Here is a 22,856-nt window from a genome sequence, read left to right as displayed (position 1 = left end):
CTAAGGATGTTGTATTTATATCTGTTTGTTCAAGGGATCAGGTCATCCCATTGAAGGGTATAGAGTTGTACTTTCTTCCCTTCCCCTCAGATTTTGGTTTTTAGTGGCTTGGACAATATTCAGGGGGCAACTTTCTAATAATAAACAAGAGCTGTTAGAGACCATTAATCCAGGCTTCTCTCAGAAAAGCTAATAGACCGCTCAGGGGAGAGCCTCCTGGGTTTATTGCCTGGAGTCAGTGAGCAGTGCAGGCTGCTGCTTGGTGGAGGGTTCAGTTCAGTTCAGTTCAGTCGCTCAGTCGTGTCCGACTCTTTGCGACCCCGTGAACCACAGCACGGCAGGCCTCCCTGTCCATCACCAACTCCCGGAGTTCACTCAAACTCATGTCCATTGAGTTGGTGATGCCATCCAGCCATCTCATTCTCTGTCGTCCCCGTCTCCTCCCACCCCCAATCCCTCCCAGCATCAGAGTCTTTTCCAGTGAGTCAACTCGTCGCATGAGGTGGCCAAAGAATTGGACTTTCAGCTTTAGCATCAGTCCTTCCAATGAACACCCAGGATTGATCTCCTTTAGAATGGACTGGTTGGATCTCCTTGCAGTCCAAGGGACCCTCAAGAGTCTTCTCCAACACCACAGTTCAAAAGCATCAATTCTTCGGTGATCAGCTTTCTTCACAGTCCAACTCTCACATCCATACATGACCACAGGAAAAATCATAGCCTTGACTAGACGGACCTTGGTTGGCAAAGTCATGTCTCTGCTTTTTAATATGCTATCTAGGTTGGTCATAACTTTCCTTCCAAGGAGTAAGCATCTTTTAATTTCCTGGCTGCAATCAGCATCTGCAGGGATTTTCGAGCCCCCAAAAATAAAGTCTGACACTGTTTCCACTGTTTCCCCATCTATTTCCCATGAAATGATGGGACCAGATGCCATGATCTTCGTTTTTTGAGCTTCAAGCCAAGCTTTTCACTCTCCTCTTTGACTTCCATCAAGAGTCCTTTGAGTTCCTCTTCACTTTCTGCCATAAGGGTGGTGTCATCTGCATATCTGAGGTTATTGATATTTCTCCCAGCAATCTTGATTCCAGCTTGTGCTTCTTCCAGCCCAGTGTTCCTCATGATGTACTCTCCATAGAAGTTAAATAAGCGGGGTGACAATATACAACCTTGACGTACTCCTTTCCCTATTTGGAACCAGTCTGTTGTTTCATGTCCAGTTCTAACTGTTGCTTCCTGACCTGCATACAGGTTTCTCAAGAGGCAGGTCAGGTGGTCTGGGATTCCCATCTCTTTCAGAATGTTCCACAGTTTATTGTGATCCACACAGTCAAAGGCTTTGGCATAGTCAATGAAGCAGAAATAGATGTTTTTCTGGAACTCTCTTGCTTTCTCCATGATCCAGCGGATGTTGGCAATTTGATCTCTGGTGCCTCTGCCTTTTCTGAAACCTGCTTAAACATCTGGAAGTTCACGGTTCACATATTGCTGAAGCCTGACTTGGAGAATTTTGAGCATGTCTTTACTAGCGTGTGAGATGAGTGCAATTGTGCGGTAGTTGGAGCATTCTTTGGCATTACCTTTCTTTGGGATTGGAATGAAGACTGACCTTTGGTCCTGTGGCCACTGCTGAGTTTTCCAAATTTGCTGCATATTGAGTGCAGCACTTTCACATCATCATCTTTCAGGATTTGAAATAGGTCAATTGGAATTCCATCACCTCCACTCGCTTTGTTCGTAGTGATGCTGTCTAAGGCCCACTTGACTTCACATTCCAAGATGTTTTCCTCTATTGGTGGAGGGTAGGAAGGTCTTACAGATACATCCGAGTGCGGTGTGCACTCCTGCCAGGACCCCTGGGCTTGTTTGTTCTGGTTTCTCTTACCTTTTTGCCTAGATCCTAGTGAGAAAAAGACACCTTCAGTATTACTCTAGCTTAATTATGTTTTCATATACATGAATTAATAAGCTTTTAAAAGGCTTTAATATATGTTCACTGTAGAAGATTAGAAAATGTCTATCAGGAGAGAAAATGAAAAGCATTTCTACTTGTCACTAGTAATTTTTGTGGATATTCTGTTGGGTATATTTCATATTTTCCCTAGGCATGTATATATTGTGTGCGATTTTTTTCTGATGAAAATGGACTCACATTTTTTAATATGCTTTTGTAACTTTATTCATTAGACACTATAGTTTTATAAAAAAGCAGTTTATTTATGGCGGTGCAAGATTTTCTCTAGTTGCTACGAGTGAGAGCTGCTCTAGTTGTGGTGTGCAAGCTTCTCATTGTGGTGACTTCTCTTGTTGCAGAGCATGGCCTCTAGGGCATAAGGGCTCAGGAGTTGTGGCGCGCAGGCTTAGTTGTATTCCATGGCATGTGGGAGCTTCCCAGACCAGGGATCAAACCCATGTCTCCTGCGCTGGCAGGTGAATTCTTTACCACTGAGCCATCAGGAAAGCCCTAAACAGTATAGTTTTAATAAGCTACTGATTTAAAAGTACTTGATTATGTACTGGATCCAGCCAGTCCATTCTAAAGGAGATCAGTCCTGGGTGTTCATTGGAAGGACTGATACTAAAGCTGAAACTCCAGTACTTTGGCCACCTCATGCGACGAGCTGACTCACTGGAAAAGACTCTGATGCTGGGAAGGATTGGCGGCAGGAGGAGAAGGGGACAACAGAGAATGAGATGGCTGGATGGCATCACCGACTCGATGGACATGAGTTTGAGTGAACTCCGGGATTTGGTGATGGACAGGGAGGCCTGGCGTGCTGTGATTCATGGTGTCGCAAAGAGTCGGACATGACTGAGCGACTGAACTGATTATGTAAAAGTTTCATATAAAAGTTATGGAAGAGAAATTTATAATTAACATACCTATTTTTTGGTATAGGCAATTAAAAGTGTTTACTCAATGAAATATAGGTTTAAAGGTTTACATGAAGTTTTGACATTATTTAAAATCTTCATTGTGAATTGATTTGAAATATCTACAAGCCCTCTGTTTTATTGTGATATTCTATAGATAATGTGTATTTCTTAATGCTTTCAGTACTTTAGATAGAATGATACCTTTTTTCCTTTCCTCAACATCTGTCTTGTGATAGGAAGAAATCGTTTGGCATAAAATGCTTTAAGTATATCATCACAGTTATTTTTAATATTTATGTAATATTCCTCTGGAAAATTACAAATAGTAATCTGACAAAGCAGACTGCTTTTTGCATCGTCTCTGACTTTTGAGAGTTTATTCTGGCAAAAACGACAGCTTTTTGAAACTGATAGGGGATCTGGTAGTGCAAACCAAACATTCCCTATTCTCATGTACCCACTTGGGAGGAGGAGTGAGGTAGGTCTTCACCCTGTTTTCCATACCTGTGTGCTACTTTGCGTGTATGCATGCATGCTAAGTTGCTTCAGTCATGTCTGACTCTTCGTGATCCTCTGGGCTGTATCTCAATGTTATCAGGGCCAAATGCAGAGCCCAGATTAGGTAACCGTGGGCCTTTGTGAGAGTCTAATCTTACAAATGTTTTCTTTGTGGTGGGATTTGTTTTGGAAGAGTAGCCTGAGATAGGAAAGCCTCACTTGCATGGTTATTATAAGTTCTATATAACTTTATGCCAAAATTGCAAACAGTTCTAAGTTAATGGTAAGAGGTTACTGTTATCCACCTTTGAATGCATGGTATTTATTATTCTTAAGCACTTGAAGAATGTGATCTTAGTAATTATGATATTCTAACTATTCTGCTAAGTCACTTCAGTCGTGTCCGACTCTGTGCGACCCCATAGACGGCAGCCCACCAGGCTCCCCCGTCCCTGGGATTCTCCAGGCAAGAACACTGGAGTGGGTTGCCATTTCCTTCTCCACTAACTATTCTGAGGATCCATTAAAAATCAGTTATGTTTTTATTGTTTAATTTCTATGAATTATCTCAAAAAGTGAGGAACATCATTAGAAATTTGGAGACTGACATTTAAAAAATATAGTTCAATAGTTCATTTTTCTGGCCTGCTAGTTCATCATCCAACTAACTTGACAGAAACAAAATATGAAGACTTTATGAAATAATTATTTTCTTATGTCCAAAGCTATTTTTAATTGACTCTGAGCAGTGTTAATGGGTAACCATATAAATCAAAGAATATGTAAGAAAATCTCTTTAATTTTATGTAAAATTTATGACATTGGAAGATTATAATTGATGCTTGGATTTCCATAAGTTTTGTTTGTTAAAAGCTTGCTAAAGTTTAGTCTACTCAGAGGTTGTGTATTTTGATTTTTAAATGTACATTTGCTGTGCTTTTAATAATAACTTTAAAGATGATGGTGTGGACATGTCTGAGTCTCAGATTGAAGTGGTGCGCTGCTTGCTTGTTGAGATGATGGTGTGGATATGTCTAAGTCTCAGATTGAAGTGGTGCGCTGCTTGCTTGTTGAGATGACGGTGTGGATGTGTCTGAGTCTCAGATTGAAGTGGTGCGCTGCTTGCTTGTTGAGACGATGGTGTGGATATGTCTAAGTCTCAGATCGAAGTGGTGCGCTGCTTGCTTGTTGAGACGATGGTGTGGATATGTCTAAGTCTCAGATCGAAGTGGTGCGCTGCTTGCTTGTTGAGATGACGGTGTGGATGTGTCTGAGTCTCAGATTGAAGTGGTGCGCTGCTTGCTTGTTGAGATGATGGTGTGGATGTGTCTAAGTCTCAGATTGAAGTGGTGCGCTGCTTGCTTGTTGAGATGACGGTGTGGACATGTCTGAGTCTCAGATTGAAGTGGTGCGGTGCTTGCTTGTTGAGATGATGGTGTGGATATGTCTAAGTCTCAGATTGAAGTGGTGCGCTGCTTGCTTGTTGAGATGACGGTGTGGATATGTCTGAGTCTCAGATTGAAGTGGTGCGCTGCTTGCTTGTTGAGATGACGGTGTGGATATGTCTGAGTCTCAGATTGAAGTGGTGCGCTGCTTGCTTGTTGAGATGATGGTGTGGATGTGTCTAAGTCTCAGATTGAAGTGGTGCGCTGCTTGCTTGTTGAGATGATGGTGTGGACGTGTCTAAGTCTCAGATTGAAGTGGTGCGGTGCTTGCTTGTTGAGATGACGGTGTGGATATGTCTAAGTCTCAGATTGAAGTGGTGCGGTGCTTGCTTGTTGAGATGACGGTGTGGATGTGTCTAAGTCTCAGATCGAAGTGGTGCGCTGCTTGCTTGTTGAGATGATGGTGTGGATATGTCTAAGTCTCAGATTGAAGTGGTGCGGTGCTTGTCTGTTGAGATGATGGTGTGGATATGTCTAAGTCTCAGATTGAAGTGCGGTGCTTGCTTGTTGAGATGATGGTGTGGATATGTCTAAGTCTCAGATTGAAGTGGTGCGATGCTTGCTTGTTGAGATGATGGTGTGGATATGTCTGAGTCTCAGATTGAAGTGGTGCGGTGCTTGTTGAGATGATGGTGTGGATATGTCTAAGTCTCAGATTGAAGTGGTGCGGTGCTTGTTGAGATGATGGTGTGGATATGTCTAAGTCTCAGATTGAAGTGGTGCGGTGCTTGTTGAGATGATGGTGTGGATATGTCTGAGTCTCAGATTGAAGTGCTGCGCTGCTTGCTTGTTGAGATGACGGTGTGGATGTGTCTGAGTCTCAGATTGAAGTGGTGCGCTGCTTGCTTGTTGAGATGACGGTGTGGATATGTCTAAGTCTCAGATTGAAGTGGTGCGCTGCTTGTTGAGATGATGGTGTGGATATGTCTAAGTCTCAGATTGAAGTGGTGCGCTGCTTGCTTGTTGAGATGATGGTGTGGATATGTCTAAGTCTCAGATTGAAGTGGTGCGCTGCTTGTTGAGATGATGGTGTGGATATGTCTAAGTCTCAGATTGAAGTGGTGCGCTGCTTGCTTGTTGAGACGATGGTGTGGATATGTCTAAGTCTCAGATTGAAGTGGTGCGCTGCTTGCTTGTTGAGATGACGGTGTGGATGTGTCTAAGTCTCAGATTGAAGTGGTGCGCTGCTTGCTTGTTGAGATGACGGTGTGGATATGTCTAAGTCTCAGATTGAAGTGGTGCGCTGCTTGCTTGTTGAGATGACGGTGTGGATATGTCTAAGTCTCAGATTGAAGTGGTGCGCTGCTTGCTTGTTGAGATGACGGTGTGGATATGTCTAAGTCTCAGATTGAAGTGGTGCGCTGCTTGTTGAGATGATGGTGTGGATATGTCTAAGTCTCAGATCGAAGTGGTGCGCTGCTTGCTTGTTGAGATGACGGTGTGGATATGTCTAAGTCTCAGATTGAAGTGGTGCGCTGCTTGCTTGTTGAGATGACGGTGTGGATATGTCTAAGTCTCAGATTGAAGTGGTGCGCTGCTTGCTTGTTGAGATGATGGTGTGGATGTGTCTAAGTCTCAGATTGAAGTGGTGCGGTGTTTGCTTGTTGAGATGATGGTGTGGATGTGTCTGAGTCTCAGATTGAAGTGGTGCGCTGCTTGTTGAGATGATGGTGTGGATATGTCTAAGTCTCAGATCGAAGTGGTGCGCTGCTTGTTGAGATGATGGTGTGGATATGTCTAAGTCTCAGATCGAAGTGGTGCGCTGCTTGCTTGTTGAGACGATGGTGTGGATATGTCTAAGTCTCAGATTGAAGTGGTGCGCTGCTTGCTTGTTGAGATGACGGTGTGGATGTGTCTGAGTCTCAGATTGAAGTGGTGCGCTGCTTGCTTGTTGAGATGATGGTGTGGATATGTCTAAGTCTCAGATCGAAGTGGTGCGCTGCTTGCTTGTTGAGACGATGGTGTGGATGTGTCTAAGTCTCAGATTGAAGTGGTGCGCTGCTTGCTTGTTGAGATGACGGTGTGGATGTGTCTGAGTCTCAGATTGAAGTGGTGCGCTGCTTGCTTGTTGAGATGACGGTGTGGATGTGTCTGAGTCTCAGATTGAAGTGGTGCGCTGCTTGCTTGTTGAGATGACGGTGTGGATGTGTCTGAGTCTCAGATTGAAGTGGTGCGCTGCTTGCTTGTTGAGATGACGGTGTGGATGTGTCTGAGTCTCAGATTGAAGTGCTGCGCTGCTTGCTTGTTGAGATGACGGTGTGGATGTGTCTGAGTCTCAGATTGAAGTGCTGCGCTGCTTGCTTGTTGAGATGACGGTGTGGATGTGTCTGAGTCTCAGATTGAAGTGCTGCGCTGCTTGCTTGTTGAGATGACGGTGTGGATGTGTCTGAGTCTCAGATTGAAGTGGTGCGCTGCTTGCTTGTTGAGATGATGGTGTGGATGTGTCTGAGTCTCAGATTGAAGTGGTGCGCTGCTTGCTTGTTGAGATGCACAAAATCTCTCCATTTTTCATTGTTTGTCTTCTACTTCATTTCTACTAAAATTCAGAGACCTATGAAAACGTCTCATTGTGTCTTGTTTGAGTTACTTTGGGACTCAAAAAAGAAGAAAAAGATAGGCTATCATAATAACTCTCTCTTAGTGAGATATCTAATTTGTCAGCATTAGGGAGCTCCAGAAGTAGAAAGATGTTTTCCTTGCTGCTATTGAAAAAACAGGAAAATCTGCAGCCTGCAGAAATTTGTTTGGAATTCTTATCTGCTGTAAGAATTAGAATTACAACTTCTGCCTCCATGGAACTGGCAAAGAACAGACTTACATACACTCGCTACAGAGGCTACTGTTTCTGCCCCCTCTTTGCTGTAGTCTTCAGTGGCCTAGTGGTGGGGAACTTGTATCAGGGATCTTTTGGGACCCCTGCTGTCAGCCAGGTTCAGTCCTTGCCAACCTGTAACCTGATAAGAACGGCCATTCCTTGGAACGTTTTTAGAAATTAGTTTCTTAACTGACTGTTGGCAGTGCTGGGTCTTCACTGGTGTGCGCAGGCTGTCTTTAGCTGCGAGAGCCAGTGCTGCTCTCCAGCTGCAGTGCATGGGCTTTGCACTGCAGTGGCTTCTCTTGTGGAGCCCTGAGATTGGTTGCTCTGTGGGATGTGGGATCTTCCTGGACAAGGGATTGAACCCGTGACCCCTGCATTGGCAAGTGAATTCTTAACCACTGGACCACCAGGGAAGTCCTTCTTTTTGAGCGCTACAACATTAATCTGGTATCTTATAGAACTGGGCAATATTTACATCTTGATTGAATAGTTGTTGGCTATTCTAGAGGCTCTGGTGTTCATGTTGACCTGCTTTCTGGGTTCAGTCAAAACTGCACCTTCACACTATATTACAAAAAGAACTAAACTGTCAGTAAATAGACCTGTGTTCTTTTTGTTGTTTAGTTGCTAAGTTATGTCCGACTCTTGGCGACACCATGGACTGCAGCGTTCCAGGTTTCCCTGTCCTTCACTGTCTCCCAGATTTTGCTCAAACTCATGTCCATTGAGTCAGTGATTCTATCCAACTATCTCATTCTTTGCCACTCCCTTCTCCTCTGGCCCTCAATCTTTCCCAGCATCAGGGTCTTTTCCAGTGAGTTGACTCTCTGCATCAGATGGCTAAGTATTAGAGCTTCACCATCAGTCCTTCTAATGAATATTCAGGGTTGAATTGTTTTTTATAACTTAATAAAAATGAGCCTGAAAGATAGGTTTTCTATTTAACAACAAAATAATGTCATGTGTCCGTATACATTTTAGTTTACCCTTTGGTAGGTTATTTAAATTTGATTTTTTGGTTAATTTTAGACTCTTTTTGATCAGAACAATGCTGCAAAAAAGGAAGAGTCAGAAATTGCAAACAGAAATGATTCTTCAAAGAAGTTGTCTGTCGAGAGAGTGTATCAGAAAAAGACACAACTCGAACATATTCTCCTTCGTCCTGATACGTACATTGGGTCAGTGGAGCCACTGACACAGGTAGTTATTAAATTTTACTGAAATGAGATGTATATCTGTATCTACTGAATAACATTTTTGTGGTTATATGGTTTGTGAATACATAATTTCATGTCTCTGGTAATAACACTAAGGAGATGATCTAAGAGGCAGAAATGTCTTCATTTCCTACTAGAGCTGATAAAACTAGGAGATAAAAACTGAGAAGTATAGAGTGTAGGGAAGTATATAATAAAATGGTGCTGTATGAACTTCTTAAAAGTTCTTAAGTTCTGGTTGTGGTTTATTTTAAATTATAGAATTTATATGTACACATTGACTATTGTTTAATACTTACTTGGCTTACACTTTATATCTTATTTGATTTTAGCAGTTTTGGAAAGCAGGCATTGTTTTCTCCATTCTATAAATGAAGACACTGAAGTTTAAATAGATTTCTCTTTTTTTTTAAAGATCCCTCAACTAGTGAGAGCTGGGATTCATAGCTAGATATCTTTGACTCTAACGTCATGCTGCATTCATGTTGTTTTACTCTGTGCTGCTTATTTATTGGAAAATATAACATGGGAAGCAAAAGTGTAAAGTAAATATGATTTGGTTTTTTTCCTGTTTTATTGGGTTGGCCAAAAAGTTCGTTTAGGTTTCATAACACTTTGGGGAAAAACCTGAATGACCTTTCTGGCTAGTTCCATGTTTAAATAGTTAACGATTTTTGGTGCCTTACATTAAAGCTGACTTTATGAGTAAGAAGACAGACTTGATATAAAACAAATGATTTCTCAATTTATAGGCTATTTAAATTGAATATGGATTCAGTAAGGTTGCTTGTGACTGAAGTAATAATGTTTTTCTACTTTGAAGACTTAAGTATTTACAGTGTAAATGACAAATACGGGTTTATGTTTTGTAAAATTTTACTCCATAAATTCTTTTAAATTTTTCTCTCAATACAGTTCATGTGGGTATATGATGAAGATGTAGGAATGAATTGCAGAGAGGTTACCTTTGTGCCGGGTTTATACAAGATCTTTGATGAAATTTTGGGTGAGTATTTGTTTAAGATTTAATGCGTTTGTTTCTATTGATATCATTTATAATGTTCTGTGTATGTAAAGCCAAACTTACAAGTTTTAGAGGCATATCTCAGGTGTTTATGTTGAGTATAAATATTCTTCATAAAATCTGTGTTACCTGCTGTAATATGTTCATATTTCTGGACATTGTGTCTTTGTGTTTTGGTTTGTTCATCTGTAAAATGCGTGTGTTGTATTTGGTCAGTAACCCCAAGGTTAGTGTGTGGTCCTGTGTGTCCAGTTGTCTTGGGGTTGGTGGCATCCCAGTCGCCAGGGAAGGCATGTTAAAGATAGATTCCAGGGCCTGATCTTTGCAGGTTCAATTAGTTTTGGGTGAGACACATAAAATTGTGTTTCTAAACAACACATTAGGTATTTCTGTTGGGCAACCAGGTTTAACAACCCTTGTTCCAAATACCTCTGTGCTTTCCAAATCGCATGGTTAATTCAGTCACAATGAAGTGTTGACGTGTAATTGACTCCTGGGGAGTACTCAGACTTCGGGAGTGTTTTCAGCCACACAGATGCATCAGTGCCACTGGGTTTCCTGCCAGGGTTGTGTGGGTCTCTCGAAGCGTCTTTCCATCTTTGGGAGAAAGAAGGGAGAGTAAAACTGGTTACTTAGTTTTGTTAGTTTTGTACTTTTGCTCATCTCACAACTATCTGCCAGTTTTACTTTCAGGTTATACAGTGTTTATCAGGAACATATTCCTTCTGTGATTGAAGTTCAGTTTTACAGCTAGCTTGTGTTCAAATTTTACTGAAGCCATGGTTAATGTATGCAAATATTATCAGTTATAGTTGATAGCATTTAGTATTTTGATTTCTGTGGATGTGAAAGAGTGCCTTTCTAATTCAAAAACAACTGGTTTCAGCTCATTCTATCTATAAAAATAAGTAGTTTATTGAAGGAGATCAAGAGAAAGTAGTTATTTGTTACCAAGATAAAATATAATTAGACCTGATTTTTAACTTTTAGGCCTGGATAGGGGATTGTAAACTGCAAATGTTTGTTTTTATATATCACAGAATCATTCCCCTCCCACCCCACACCTTGTTTTGTAGAAGACGTAATAGTAATTTAGTAAGTAAGGAAGTGAAGTCGCTCAGTCGTGTCCGACTCTTTGTGACCCCACAGACTGTAGCCTACCAGGCTTCTCTGTCCGTGGGATTCTCCAGGCAAGAGTACTGGAGTGGGTTGTCGTTTCCTTCTCCAGAATAGTAATTTAGTGTGATATAAATTTAAGAATATTATTTGGAAAATAAGGTTTTTTTAATAGAAGTTACCAAATTACTTCCTTTAACTATTACCATATGTAAATATTTATATTAAGTAGTGATGCACTTGCAACCATATTTTTTGTGTGTCATGTATGTCTAACTTTTTATATATTACTCACCAAAATATTAATTTTTGTAGTTAATGCAGCTGATAATAAACAGAGGGATAAGAACATGACCTGTATTAAAGTTTCTATTGATCCGTAAGTATATTTCAAGTTTAATTTTTTATGCTAAGCTGTGTTATTCAGATAGTCCCAGCTTACGAACATGTCTCAGATGAGTAATTCATACAGCTGGTTTCCTGCTGCTCGAGACCCTGGTGTTCTTACCTCTTTTGCCAGAATGCTGGCCTCTTAGCTTCCTCTGTCGTTCAGAGTCTTTTTCTCCAACGTGCTTTCTTATGGGAGCTCCCAGAGAGCATTATGGGAGCTCCCAGAGAGCACCCCTCTCTGGTGCTGTGGATGCTGTTTCAGCTGCTAGAATAATCACCGGACAATTTTTCCTTTTGCTTTGGTACTCAAGGCCACGTGCACTATCGTTAGTACTATTCCAGTTACATTATGGATTAAATTTATTCTTTCATAACCAACATTTAGGCTTTTCCGTTATTTATAACATCATTTGTAAATTGGGAACTGCTGGTAGTATAGAATATGTACCAGGTGTTCAGCTAATCACTATGGTGATTTTTTTTTTTTTTTTTGAGGACTGAGGGGGGGGGTGTGAAAATAATAAAGTTCTAAGTTTGAAATACAGTTTTTACGTTTATGCTATTTTCACCAGTATGCCTTTTGTAAGATATTACATTATATTTATCCCTTGTAATTTCATTAGTAGGTTAGCATGATTTTAAGATTTTTTCCTTAACATGAAGTTTAATAATTCAGTTACAACTTTATTGTCAATAATTTCAGAGGGCCGAAGTATTCTTATTTATTTAGGGTTGAAATTCTTAAAGCTGTAGCCTTCAAAAAAGTGTGCACTCATACAGAATACACAGTATGTATACATTTAAAAAATTGCTTTCTATATACTATTTTGTACCTTTCTATTTTACATACTGAGGACAGCCTTATTAACTTACATAAGTCTACTTAATTCTTTTAAGTATCCTTAAGTATTATGTCAATATGTCATAATTAACCTCTTTCTAGTTGATGAATATTGGATATTCACTTTGTTTTCCAAGTTTCTTTTTAGCTTTAATTATTTTGGAATTTTATTTGTAGCTTATTCAAGCACATCATTCTTTTAATACTTCTGTGAAGATTATTGATGGAGCAAAAAATGCAGTTATATAATTCTGAATCATTGTTTAGAGATTGTAGAAATAAGCTCCAGACCTCGGAAGTGAAATAAACTGAAATTTTTTAATAGAGAGGTGACTTTGATAGAAAGTTTCAGCTTCATACTCATATAGGCTTATAGAATGTATGAGATATCGTCTTATTTTTTGAAACTGTGAAGATAATGAATTTACAAAGTGCCTTATTTTAATTATAGTACTATATGTACTAAGTAGGATGAAAACATTTTAAGGATTTTTTTCTTGAGTATATTGACTTTAGTGTTATTCTGAGATGTTTAAGATCTGTAATTTTCCACCCATTATCTTTCTTTGTTTCCTTCAGAATTGTTCTATGTTAGTTTTAAACTTCATGAAGTGTCTTGTGTAAAAAAAAAAAAAAAGATATTTAATAAGTTACAGGTTTTAAACTCAAGCTAGGAACTATTTCAGTATTGAAAAAAATAATGCGATACAGGGGCCTTGTTTTCAAGGCTTCACTCTTGACCTTTGAATATGGGGCACACAAAGTAAGGTACAGTAGCTAATTTGAACTGTTACATACTTAAATATTTAGTTGTATATTCCATAAACAGTGTTTACCCACACATGAGATAACCTAATTATGTCCTGAGGTCCCTAGTAAATAATTTAGATTTTTTTTTTTTGGCAAGTTTCAATATAAGGAATGTTGGAAAACATTGTTTTAGGCTGGGAGGACAGAAGTCGTAAATTGATTCTTGAAGTTAAGGTAAAATTTGGCGAGACAGAGAAGAAAAGGATTTTATAGGCAAAGGAAAGGTGATGAAGAAATGAAAGAATTGAGACTGAATATGGACAAGTAATAAAACTGACTTGAAGGAAAATATGGTGCATGTCGGAGAATAGTAGTTCAGTTTGACTGCAAGTAGGGGTATGCATAAGGGCCTTGAACATGATATAGAGGACTGCTAAGCTTGATTTCATAGAAAACATGGAGCTTCTGCTGTATCCTGGTGCAAAAAATAGTGTTATGAAAGCTGTGGTAAGTCCATCATTGTCATGAAGAAAATATTTAACTTTTGAGCCACACAGCATGTGGGATCCTAGTTTCCCAACCAGGGATCGAACCCACGGCCCCTGCAGTGGAAGCTCAGATTTCTAACCCCTGGACCAGCAGGGAAGTCCCCTGAAGAAAATATTTAAAGGGAGTGGCTAGTTCTGTTCTTAGCTGTGTTGCAGTAATCAGTGTCTAAGGTGATACTAATTTAGACTCATACAGTGGCATTTGGAATGAAGGGAGATTGGATAGTGATGAAACAAATCTAATAGGACAAACTGATGTCTTAATGGTCAGGAGATACGAATAAAAATAACAAAATTGGAGTCCCCGTGATTCGGAGAGTTGAACCCATATTGTTAAAAGTGAGGGAAGGAAAAGTTGGTTTGCTGATTTGGGGAAAGAAAATGATGTGCTTTTTAGTCTTTTTCTTAAACTTTAAAAAATATAATTAATTTCTTCCTATGTCTTTGATTTTCATTTTGGCTTTTATAACATTTTTTTAGTTGTAGTAGCTAGTAACTCTAGAGAGATTAAACTAAGTATGTGTAAGTGGAAGAGTCTAAGAGTAATTGTGAATCACATTGGCAAATGGTAGCTTTTAAAGACAATTCTCTGTTGGTTATGAAGCTGTGTGTGCAAATTTGGCTCTTAAATGAGTAAAGGCACTGTGGTATATACTACCAAAAACAATAGGGTAGGCAAAACTTTCCGTTAGGACCACTGCCTGTGTTAAGTTGCTGTTAGCTGTAGGAATCTCTACTGCATACCACTTAGGGCTAAAAAGGATGGTTTTCTGATAGAAATACCTAAAAGATCTAAAATAGGTAATAAATATTTTAAAGCCGTTTAAGTTAGTGTGTAACAATGATTGCTACAGTATAAACAATCCTCTAACATTTAGATGGAGAGGGGAATAGGTTTCAGACAGCTTTCCTTTTCTGTCTGCACTCCTCAGCAGTCAGGTGGGAAGTGAAAATGGCCATGGCCGCTAGTCCCGCAGAGCCTGTGCTTCACAGGGGGTTGACTGACAGGAAGAAGCATAGAGGTCATGGCTCCTATGTATGAAAAGAAAGTGGAATTGATAGCTGGCTTCTTATGCAAGCTTCACTGCTTTTACTGTTGAGAAGAGTTTTGTTTTCTTGGGAGATTTTTGCAATATTACCTGCAGAACTTAGTGACCCTAATTAGAGTTACGACTCAGGGATGGTAATGTGTGTCCTCAGCAAGTGTTTTCTTGAAAGATGAGTGAGTGTCTTCCAATTGGTAATGGCTGGCATTTTGCTTATAATCATTCATGTTTATTCTGGGTCACTTTACTTTTGATGGAAATTAATTGATTTATCTTTAAACTATTTTAAGCTCCAAACTCTGCTTGTTTATTTACAGTGAATCTAACATTATAAGCATTTGGAATAATGGGAAAGGCATTCCAGTAGTAGAACACAAAGTAGAGAAAGTTTATGTTCCTGCATTAATTTTTGGACAGCTTTTAACATCCAGTAACTATGACGATGATGAGAAGAAAGTAACAGGTAAAGTCTAAATGGCTGGTCAGAATTTTTATTGAGAAATAACTGCTCTCTTAACATAGAAGTCTGTTACCATTTCTATATAATATTACAGAAAAGGAAGCTTTTCTAGTTTTGTTCTGAGAAAATCCTTTTTAGAATTAATATTTATAAAAACTATCATGTATTACAGTTGTCTTGATTATAGACACATAACTCATAGTACATTGACTTCTGCTAGAACTCCTGGAACTCTGTCTAACCTGGCTGATAGTTTGGGCTTTGAATTAGAGTACTGATGACAGTGAGGTGCATGTGACTCCGGTGTGTGTGCATTTGTGTTTACATAAGCACCATGTCTTTTGGTATCGATTAAGTTACTGTTAAACCGTTTCTTTGAGTCAGGATTGAAAGTCTACACTCTCTAGAGCTGAAAGTGCTTTGACCGCAGCCAGTTGTTTTTCTACTTACATTTCCCAAAAGATGATTTTTTTCCAAAAACCAAAGTTCTAGGAAGTTACATAGATTAGAGTTTTGTACTAGAAGTGACTGTGCTAGAAAGCTCAGATTCATACTCACATAGACTTACTGGATTGTTTAAAGGTACAGTGCTTAATTTTTTGTTATAATTGTTATGAAGATAATCTACAAAATGTGTATTTTAATTAATTTTTGTATGTGCTAAATCTTAATTGTATCTTTCTTTAAATGAGAAATCTAAATATACTTTGAAATATTTAATCAGTGATTAAAATAATAAGTGGAAACTGTTTTGCAGCAGACCTGCCCTATGGTAGGTGAGTTAACAAAGTCCCTTTAAAATTATTTTCATTAAACCTTTCACATTTAATTGTTCTTACAGGTGGTCGCAATGGTTATGGTGCAAAACTTTGTAATATTTTCAGTACAAAGTTTACAGTAGAAACTGCTTGCAAAGAATACAAACATAGTTTTAAGCAGGTATGATAGAAATGTGACTAATTCTTTTTTAAGAATAATCATGTTTGTTGCTTTGCCAAGGTAATATCTATATAATACCTTAGATACCTATATAACTTATTTTGTTAAGCATTAAGGAAGTCATCAGAGTAAAAAGGCTACAGAATGCCTGGGAGATTTTACATAAATCTGTTTTCCTCCCATTCCTTTAAAACAAAATGCTTTATTTGACAGACTTTTCCTTTAACCTAATTAAGCAATAGGGAAAATGTCTTGAACCTCACAGTCTAATTGAAATGCACCCACTTAGCATGTTTGAAAATTTCCTTGTTGATTGATCATTTATATTTCAAAATTTTATATTTCACTTTTGTAGACCTTTGAAAATTTTACGTAAGCTAAAATAATTTTGTCAGAAAAGCATTGTACCTTTTTATTTTTGTATAATTCTATATGGTCATTTGTAGATTTTGAAAGATTTAACTAACAATATGTAAATCTGTTCAGTTGATTTTGCTTATTTTCAGCATGAGGTTGTTCCAATAGTTTTATCTAAAATTTCTTCATTTATAGTGTAGTTTTAAGAATTGGTTTGCTGTGAAAATTGGAAAATAGTTCTAGTTGTGGTAAATGAATGTATTTCATTAGCTGAGTCTTTATGTATTACCTAATACAGAAGCACAGTAGAAATATTTAAATATTTTTTCTCTTAAAGACATGGATGAATAATATGATGAAGACTTCTGAAGCCAAAATTAAACATTTTGATGGTGAAGATTACACATGTATAACATTCCAACCAGATCTGTCCAAATTTAAGATGGAGAAACTTGACAGGGATATTGTTGCTCTCATGACCAGAAGAGCTTATGATCTGGCTGGTTCCTGCAAGGGAGTCAAGGTCATGTTTAATGGAAAGAAATTGCCCGTAAGTGTCTTCTAAAATAGCTCATACTTTGTTCATTTGTAGACAGCCTATAGTTAGATCTTGAATTTTAAATTGTTAATCTCTTTTAACAAGTGTATTTAGATGATTGACATTTAAAGTAATAATTGATACATTTGGATTAAAGCTTACCATCTTGTTACATGTTGATTTATTGTGTTTGTTCTTGGTTACTTGTTTCCTTGTATCCTGCCTTCTTTGCTTTTAATTCAGCATTTTTAAAAAGTGATTTCATTTTGTCTTCTCTGTTTACTTATTATGTGTGTGTGCATGTTCTCAGTTGCTCAGTCGTATCTGACTCTGAGGCCCCATGGGCTCAGAGCCTGCCAGGCTCCTCTGTCCATGGGATTTTTCAGGCAAGAATACTGGAGTGGCTTGCCATTTCCTTCTCCAGGGAATTTTCCCAACCCAGGGATTGAATCCACGTCTCCTGCATTGATTGGCAGGCACATTTTTACCACTGTGCCCCCTGAGAATCCTCTTTACTTATTATTCTTATTTTTAAATAAGAATCACCTTCTTCAGTGATTGCCTTAGGGTTTATAACACTCGTTTGTAAATACTTTGGTCCCCCTTGACTTGTCACTTGGTGTGCATCCCCAGGTCCTCCTCTGTCCCTGTGCCCTCTTCATCGTACGTGTCGCTTTGGCATATTCTCTAAACAACAGAAGAAGAGAGAATGAGGAGGAAGAAATATTTGAAAAGTTATGGCAGAAATATTCCCACAGTCAAGTTCATTGATTTTTTTTTTTCAACTGTGTCAAGTTTCTGACTTGATGTTGCTACTGCTTTAAGCAGTCAGTTATACTTTAGAGCAATAAAAAATAGAGTTTACCTTCATTTATTCCATTTCCAGTGCTCTCAATTTCTTGGTGTACATCTAGGTTTCTGATCTATTTCATATTCCTTCTGGTTGGAGATTTTTCTTTAACATTTATTTCCTGTGGATAGGTTTGCTGACAATACTTTCCCTCAGTTTATGTTTGTCTGAGAGTTTTTCCCTTCACTGAAAGGATACAGAGTTTCTGAGTATAGAATTACAGTCAATAGTTGGTTTTTTTTTTTTTTTTTTCCAGTACTTAAAAATGTTACTCTGTTGTCTTCTTGCTTGCATGGCGTCTGCTGTAACTCATATCCTCCTTCCTCTGTTGGTAAGAGGTTTCTCCTCTGCCTGCCTTGAAGATTTTCTATTTGTCTTTTGAGTATGATATGCTCAGTTGTATATATAGGGTTTTTTGTTGTTGTTGTTTTGGGTTTTTCTTTTTGGTACTTAATTCTGTTTGGTGTCTCCTGAACTTATTGGATCCGTTGTTTGGTGTCTGTGACTAATTTTGGAAAAATTTTGGCTGTTATTTCTTAACGTGCTGTTCTTCCTTTTCCTTCTGGTAGCCTAATTATGCATAAATTGTAGCACCCGTGCTCTTGGGTGTTTTACTCTTGGATGCTTGATTCATTCTGTTTTCTCTTTGAGTTTCAGTTTGTTTGATTTCTATTGCTGTATTTCCAGCTTCATTGATTTTTTCCTGTACTGTGTCAAGTTTACTGCTGAGCCTGCCAAAGGCATTCTTTGTATCTTCTGCTTTTCTTAATTTCTAGCATTTGCATTTGATTCATTCTTAAAGGTTCTGTCTCTCTGCTGAAGTTGGATATTAGGCAATATTAGACAGTATGCAGCTTCCACAAGAGACTTTAACCCATTAGCCGTTGTTGTTCAGTTGCTCAGTTGTGTCTGACTCTGACTCCGTGCACTGCAGCATGCCAGGCTTCCCTGTCCTGCACTGCCTCCCGCACTTTGCTCAGACTTGCGTCCGTTGAGTCAGATGCCATCCGACCATCTTGTCCTCTATCCCCTTCCTTCTCCTCTTGCCCTCAATCTTTCCCCGCATCAGGGTCTTTTCTAATGATTTGGCTCTTTGCATCAGGTAGCCAAAGTCCTATAAAACATCTGCGACATACCTAAGTTCTGATGATTGATTTGTGTTTTCAGACTGTGTTTTCCCCTTGCCTTTTGGCACACCTTGTGAGAGTCTGTTGGACACCAGCTATGTTGCATAGCATAGTAAATATAATATGGTGTGAACAGGCTCTAGTATGAGGGTTTATGTTGCTCTCTACAGGGAGTGGGCCGTGTTTGCAGGCTGTTGTTGCCGCGGTTACTAGTGTTGAGCTGTGTTGTTGCTGTGGGCACCAGATACTTCAGATTCTTTCTTGTCCTTTCTCTATGCTTTGGGGCTTGCCTTGGAGCTGCTGGTCTACGAGGGTCTCTTGCAGCTCTTCCAGCTGGAAACCACTGTTCCAACTGGAGGCCTGCTAGCCTGGGTATAGGTTGTGGGAGACCCCCACGTCTGATCAGTCTCAGGCTTTGGACTGCTCGGGGCCTGTGTCTCGGGGTTTGGCCTTCTCAGGAGTGTCTACGCCTCTGGTTGAGGTGGAGACGTTCACTTTGTCCGCTGTTCTTCTCTGGTTGCATCAGGTCACACCAGTGCTCTCCTTCTGTGTCCTTCAGGCTCCCTACCCTGCAGGATAAGCCTTTTCAAGATGTAAATGAGATGGGCATAGGAGGGGTGGGGCTGGGCAGAAGTACTTTATCCCAGCTCTGGTGGTCTTTCACCAGCATCCTTCCCCCTGAGAAGTAAGCCGTTTTTTTGGAATAAGGGTGAAGGGTCTGGCTTGAATTCCTAGCGGCTGCTGTTCTCCACCTGGCCCCATGAGGGTCACTTTTTCTAAATTCTTTCTGATCTACCCTGTGAGGAAACACCTGCAAAAGACCAGGAAACCCCTTCTGACCACAGCCTTCAGGTGCTTCACACACTTACACTAGTCTACACTTGTCTATAGAAATTCATCAGAAGCTGCGGTTCCAGGTTCCTATGGGCTTATAGCACACCAAGCAGCTTCTGCCCAGATAAACAAAAGATTTAGGTTCTTTGTCTCCCTACAAACACCTGTCTTTCTTCACCTGTCTTTGGATGCTCAGCTGTTCTGTGACCTCAAGTTTTTGAAGATGCATAGAAAATTTGTTGTTTAACCAGCTGTTTTCTTATAAAGGAGAAGAAAACTTCTTCTTTGACCCTTCCCTTCTACATGTCTAAACTGGCTGGTGTTCACCTAGTTCAGCTGCCGGTGCAAGAGGAATTGTTCATTGTTTTTGTTTCCCAAATTTTAGGTAAATGGATTTCGCAGTTATGTAGATCTTTATGTGAAAGACAAATTGGATGAAACTGGAGTGGCCCTGAAAGTTATTCATGAACTTGCAAATGAAAGATGGGATGTTTGTCTCACATTGAGTGAAAAAGGGTTCCAGCAAATCAGCTTTGTAAATAGCATTGCAACAACAAAAGTAAGTACACTAATTCTGTTTTCCCAAGTCAGTTGTAGAACAGTCTTCATTAAAAACAAGATAAAGCAACAAACAATACCGCTCCACCCTGCATTTGTGAAATCAAAATTGACTTATGAAAATAAAAGTGTATGTTCTATGAAATATGTGTCTTACAATTTATTTAGGCATTCATTGAGAAATAAATTTACATGATTAGAGCTTATAGTTGAATACACTTGTATTTTATGGAATTTAGAATGATAACAAATTCCTTGTTCTGTGTTCTGAGTTTTGAGTGTAAAAGAACAAATAATAAGAGATGAGTCTGTTTTGGGATCACATCGTGAAATGCCTTATCTGTGGTTCTAAGGAGTTTGAACCTTTTTTGTAGGCTTGTAAATTTCCAAATCAAATGAAATTCTTCTCATCTGTAAGCATTTATCCATTGACCATAATGAAATATTGGGCAATATAAGTGTGTATTTTAGAATAAAGCCATGAGCTATCACTTTGTCACTCTTGTGAAGTTTGAACTAATTTTTTATAATCTAGCATCACTTTTTCTAGTCAACAGAAACCCTGTATCAGATTTGATTGCATTTTATTATGTGTAATAGAAACCTGGTGCGCAATGGTGTGTAGACACGTGAAGGTTTTACTGTCTCTTCCGGGGACTGATGGCAGGCAGTCTTAGTCTGGTTCTGTGACTTTACAGTGTCAGCAGGGTCCTGTCCTCTTCCTGGCTTTCTTTTCTGCTTCTCTTAGCATGTGGCTTTCATTGTCATGCCTTTAATATTCTGCTGCACCCTTCCGAGTCCTAAGGAGAGAATGAAGTTGGACAAATGCATATGTGAATTAGGTCTTTCTGCTTTTATCAGGAATGCAGCAGTGTTCCTGGAAACCCGATCCAGTGGACCTCTGCTAGCTTCTCTGGCTAGAACTGGGGTCAAGTGGCTACTTTCACCTGCAGGGGAGTCTAGATTGGTAAATCTTTGTAACTGGACATGTTGCCAGTTAAAAACACAGTTGAATTTGTCCATGATATGAAAGGGAACACAACTGTTCACGGCTACCATGGTCCCTAAGTGGCAATCTCGTGAGTGTCATTGCTACCACCAGGACAATTCTCACTTCCGTGTCTCTTTTTCATTGTTTTCCCTTTGTGGGGAGTTATATAGAGTTGCTAATTAGCTCTATGGCCAAAAAGACTGTGTTTTAAATCCCAACTCTTTCCTTCTGAGACTTACCATATTACCTCTGATATATAGGGTAAGTAATACAGTCATACTCACTTTAAAAAGTTGTGTTGAAGATTAAATGCTCATTCTAGAAAAATATGAATGTTACTGTTTTGCTGCCTTAATTATAGAAGATTTTGTATTCTGTTTTTTCCCTCTTTAGGGTGGACGGCATGTGGATTACGTCGTAGACCAAGTTGTTGGGAAACTGATTGAAGTGGTTAAGAAAAAGAACAAAGCTGGTGTGTCAGTGAAACCATTTCAAGTAAGTGATGTTTCATATATTCTGTTGAATTGTTAAGTAATATCAATTCTGATATTGACCTTTTTTTTGATATGTTTTCAACAGGTAAAAAATCATATATGGGTTTTTATTAACTGCCTTATTGAAAATCCAACTTTTGATTCTCAAACTAAGGAAAACATGACTTTGCAGCCCAAAAGTTTTGGATCCAAATGCCAACTATCAGAAAAATTTTTTAAAGCAGTGAGTAAAATGTATATTACTTTTCAGTGTTTTTTGTTTAATTTATAGTTGATTAAGTAGTTTTCTTGATTTATTTATTCTAATTATTCTGGTTAGTTTGTTATTTTAACTGCAGATACAGGCATACTTATCCTAAGAACTAAAATGCTTGATTCTGAAAACTTCAAAGGTTAGATAGACACTGTTTGATAAAACAGTTGATTATTTTGCCAAGCTTTAAAGTAGGGAATTATGTAACTAATTATGTTTTCAGTTTGCATTGGTCTTTATAAAGTCAATTTTGCCTCTGAAAAATGTACAGGTCCTCACAGGACTCCTGTCTTCATCTTTTCCATTCCACTCAAATTCATCTACTGATTTTGTAGATGTAACTTAAAAAAAAAAAATTATGGTAACATATGCATAACATAAAATTTACCATATTCTACATATTTTTTTTTCATTTGACTTAGCACATATTTATTTAGGCTGCCTTAATCTTTCTGAAACAAGATGAGAATATAAATAATAAATCTGAGATTTATAACTGAGCCTTGTGGCTGCTAATAATTTTTTATAGTCTTTTCTGTATAAGGTTTGCCTCAATTCTCCTGTTCACCAGTGCCGCCAGACATACATTAAGTGCCTTTATGTTTGCCCTGGGCATGTAAAGATGAGTAAATTACAGCCCCTCCTCTTTGGAAGTTCATAGTCTTTGGAGGAATATAATGTAATATTGCAATAGAGATAACATATTTATCAAATTTTGTTATTGGAATTTCAAAGGTAGGGTCTTACAAAGAAAAACAAAAGTTGATTTTTAGGTTTAGCTAAAGGTCTATAGTATAGTACTTTTGGGTCTGATCGTAGTGAATTCTGAATACGATGACCCAGTGCTAATCAGCTCCCAAATTTCTGCCGTCTTAACAGTTGTTC

The 22,856-nt window shown here is 38.7% G+C and overlaps 1 protein-coding gene across 2 annotated transcripts in view; it reads left to right on the top strand.

The window, feature by feature from the left end:
- Nucleotides 1-22,856, top strand: part of TOP2B (DNA topoisomerase II beta) — a 64,993-nt gene that overhangs the window by 9,682 nt on the left and 32,455 nt on the right. The window contains exons 2-10 of one of the 2 annotated variants that reach the window (XM_055416735.2): nucleotides 8,683-8,838; nucleotides 9,771-9,861; nucleotides 11,311-11,374; nucleotides 14,888-15,033; nucleotides 15,872-15,969; nucleotides 16,664-16,876; nucleotides 20,061-20,234; nucleotides 21,618-21,719; nucleotides 21,804-21,941. In XM_055416735.2, the coding sequence (XP_055272710.2) occupies nucleotides 8,683-8,838; nucleotides 9,771-9,861; nucleotides 11,311-11,374; nucleotides 14,888-15,033; nucleotides 15,872-15,969; nucleotides 16,664-16,876; nucleotides 20,061-20,234; nucleotides 21,618-21,719; nucleotides 21,804-21,941 (1,182 nt within the window). Of the gene's footprint in view, nucleotides 1-8,667; nucleotides 8,839-9,770; nucleotides 9,862-11,310; nucleotides 11,375-14,887; nucleotides 15,034-15,871; nucleotides 15,970-16,663; nucleotides 16,877-20,060; nucleotides 20,235-21,617; nucleotides 21,720-21,803; nucleotides 21,942-22,856 lie in introns of both variants that reach the window. The other variant, XM_055416734.2, reaches the window with a different exon arrangement.

This window comes from Moschus berezovskii, chromosome 26, assembly GCF_049115385.1.
Source record: "Moschus berezovskii isolate FMDL1 chromosome 26, NW_MosBer_1.0, whole genome shotgun sequence".
NCBI classification, from domain to species: Eukaryota; Metazoa; Chordata; class Mammalia; order Artiodactyla; family Moschidae; genus Moschus; species Moschus berezovskii.
The sequence above is the reverse complement of the archived record's forward strand: the minus strand, read 5'-3'. Positions and strand labels throughout refer to the sequence as shown.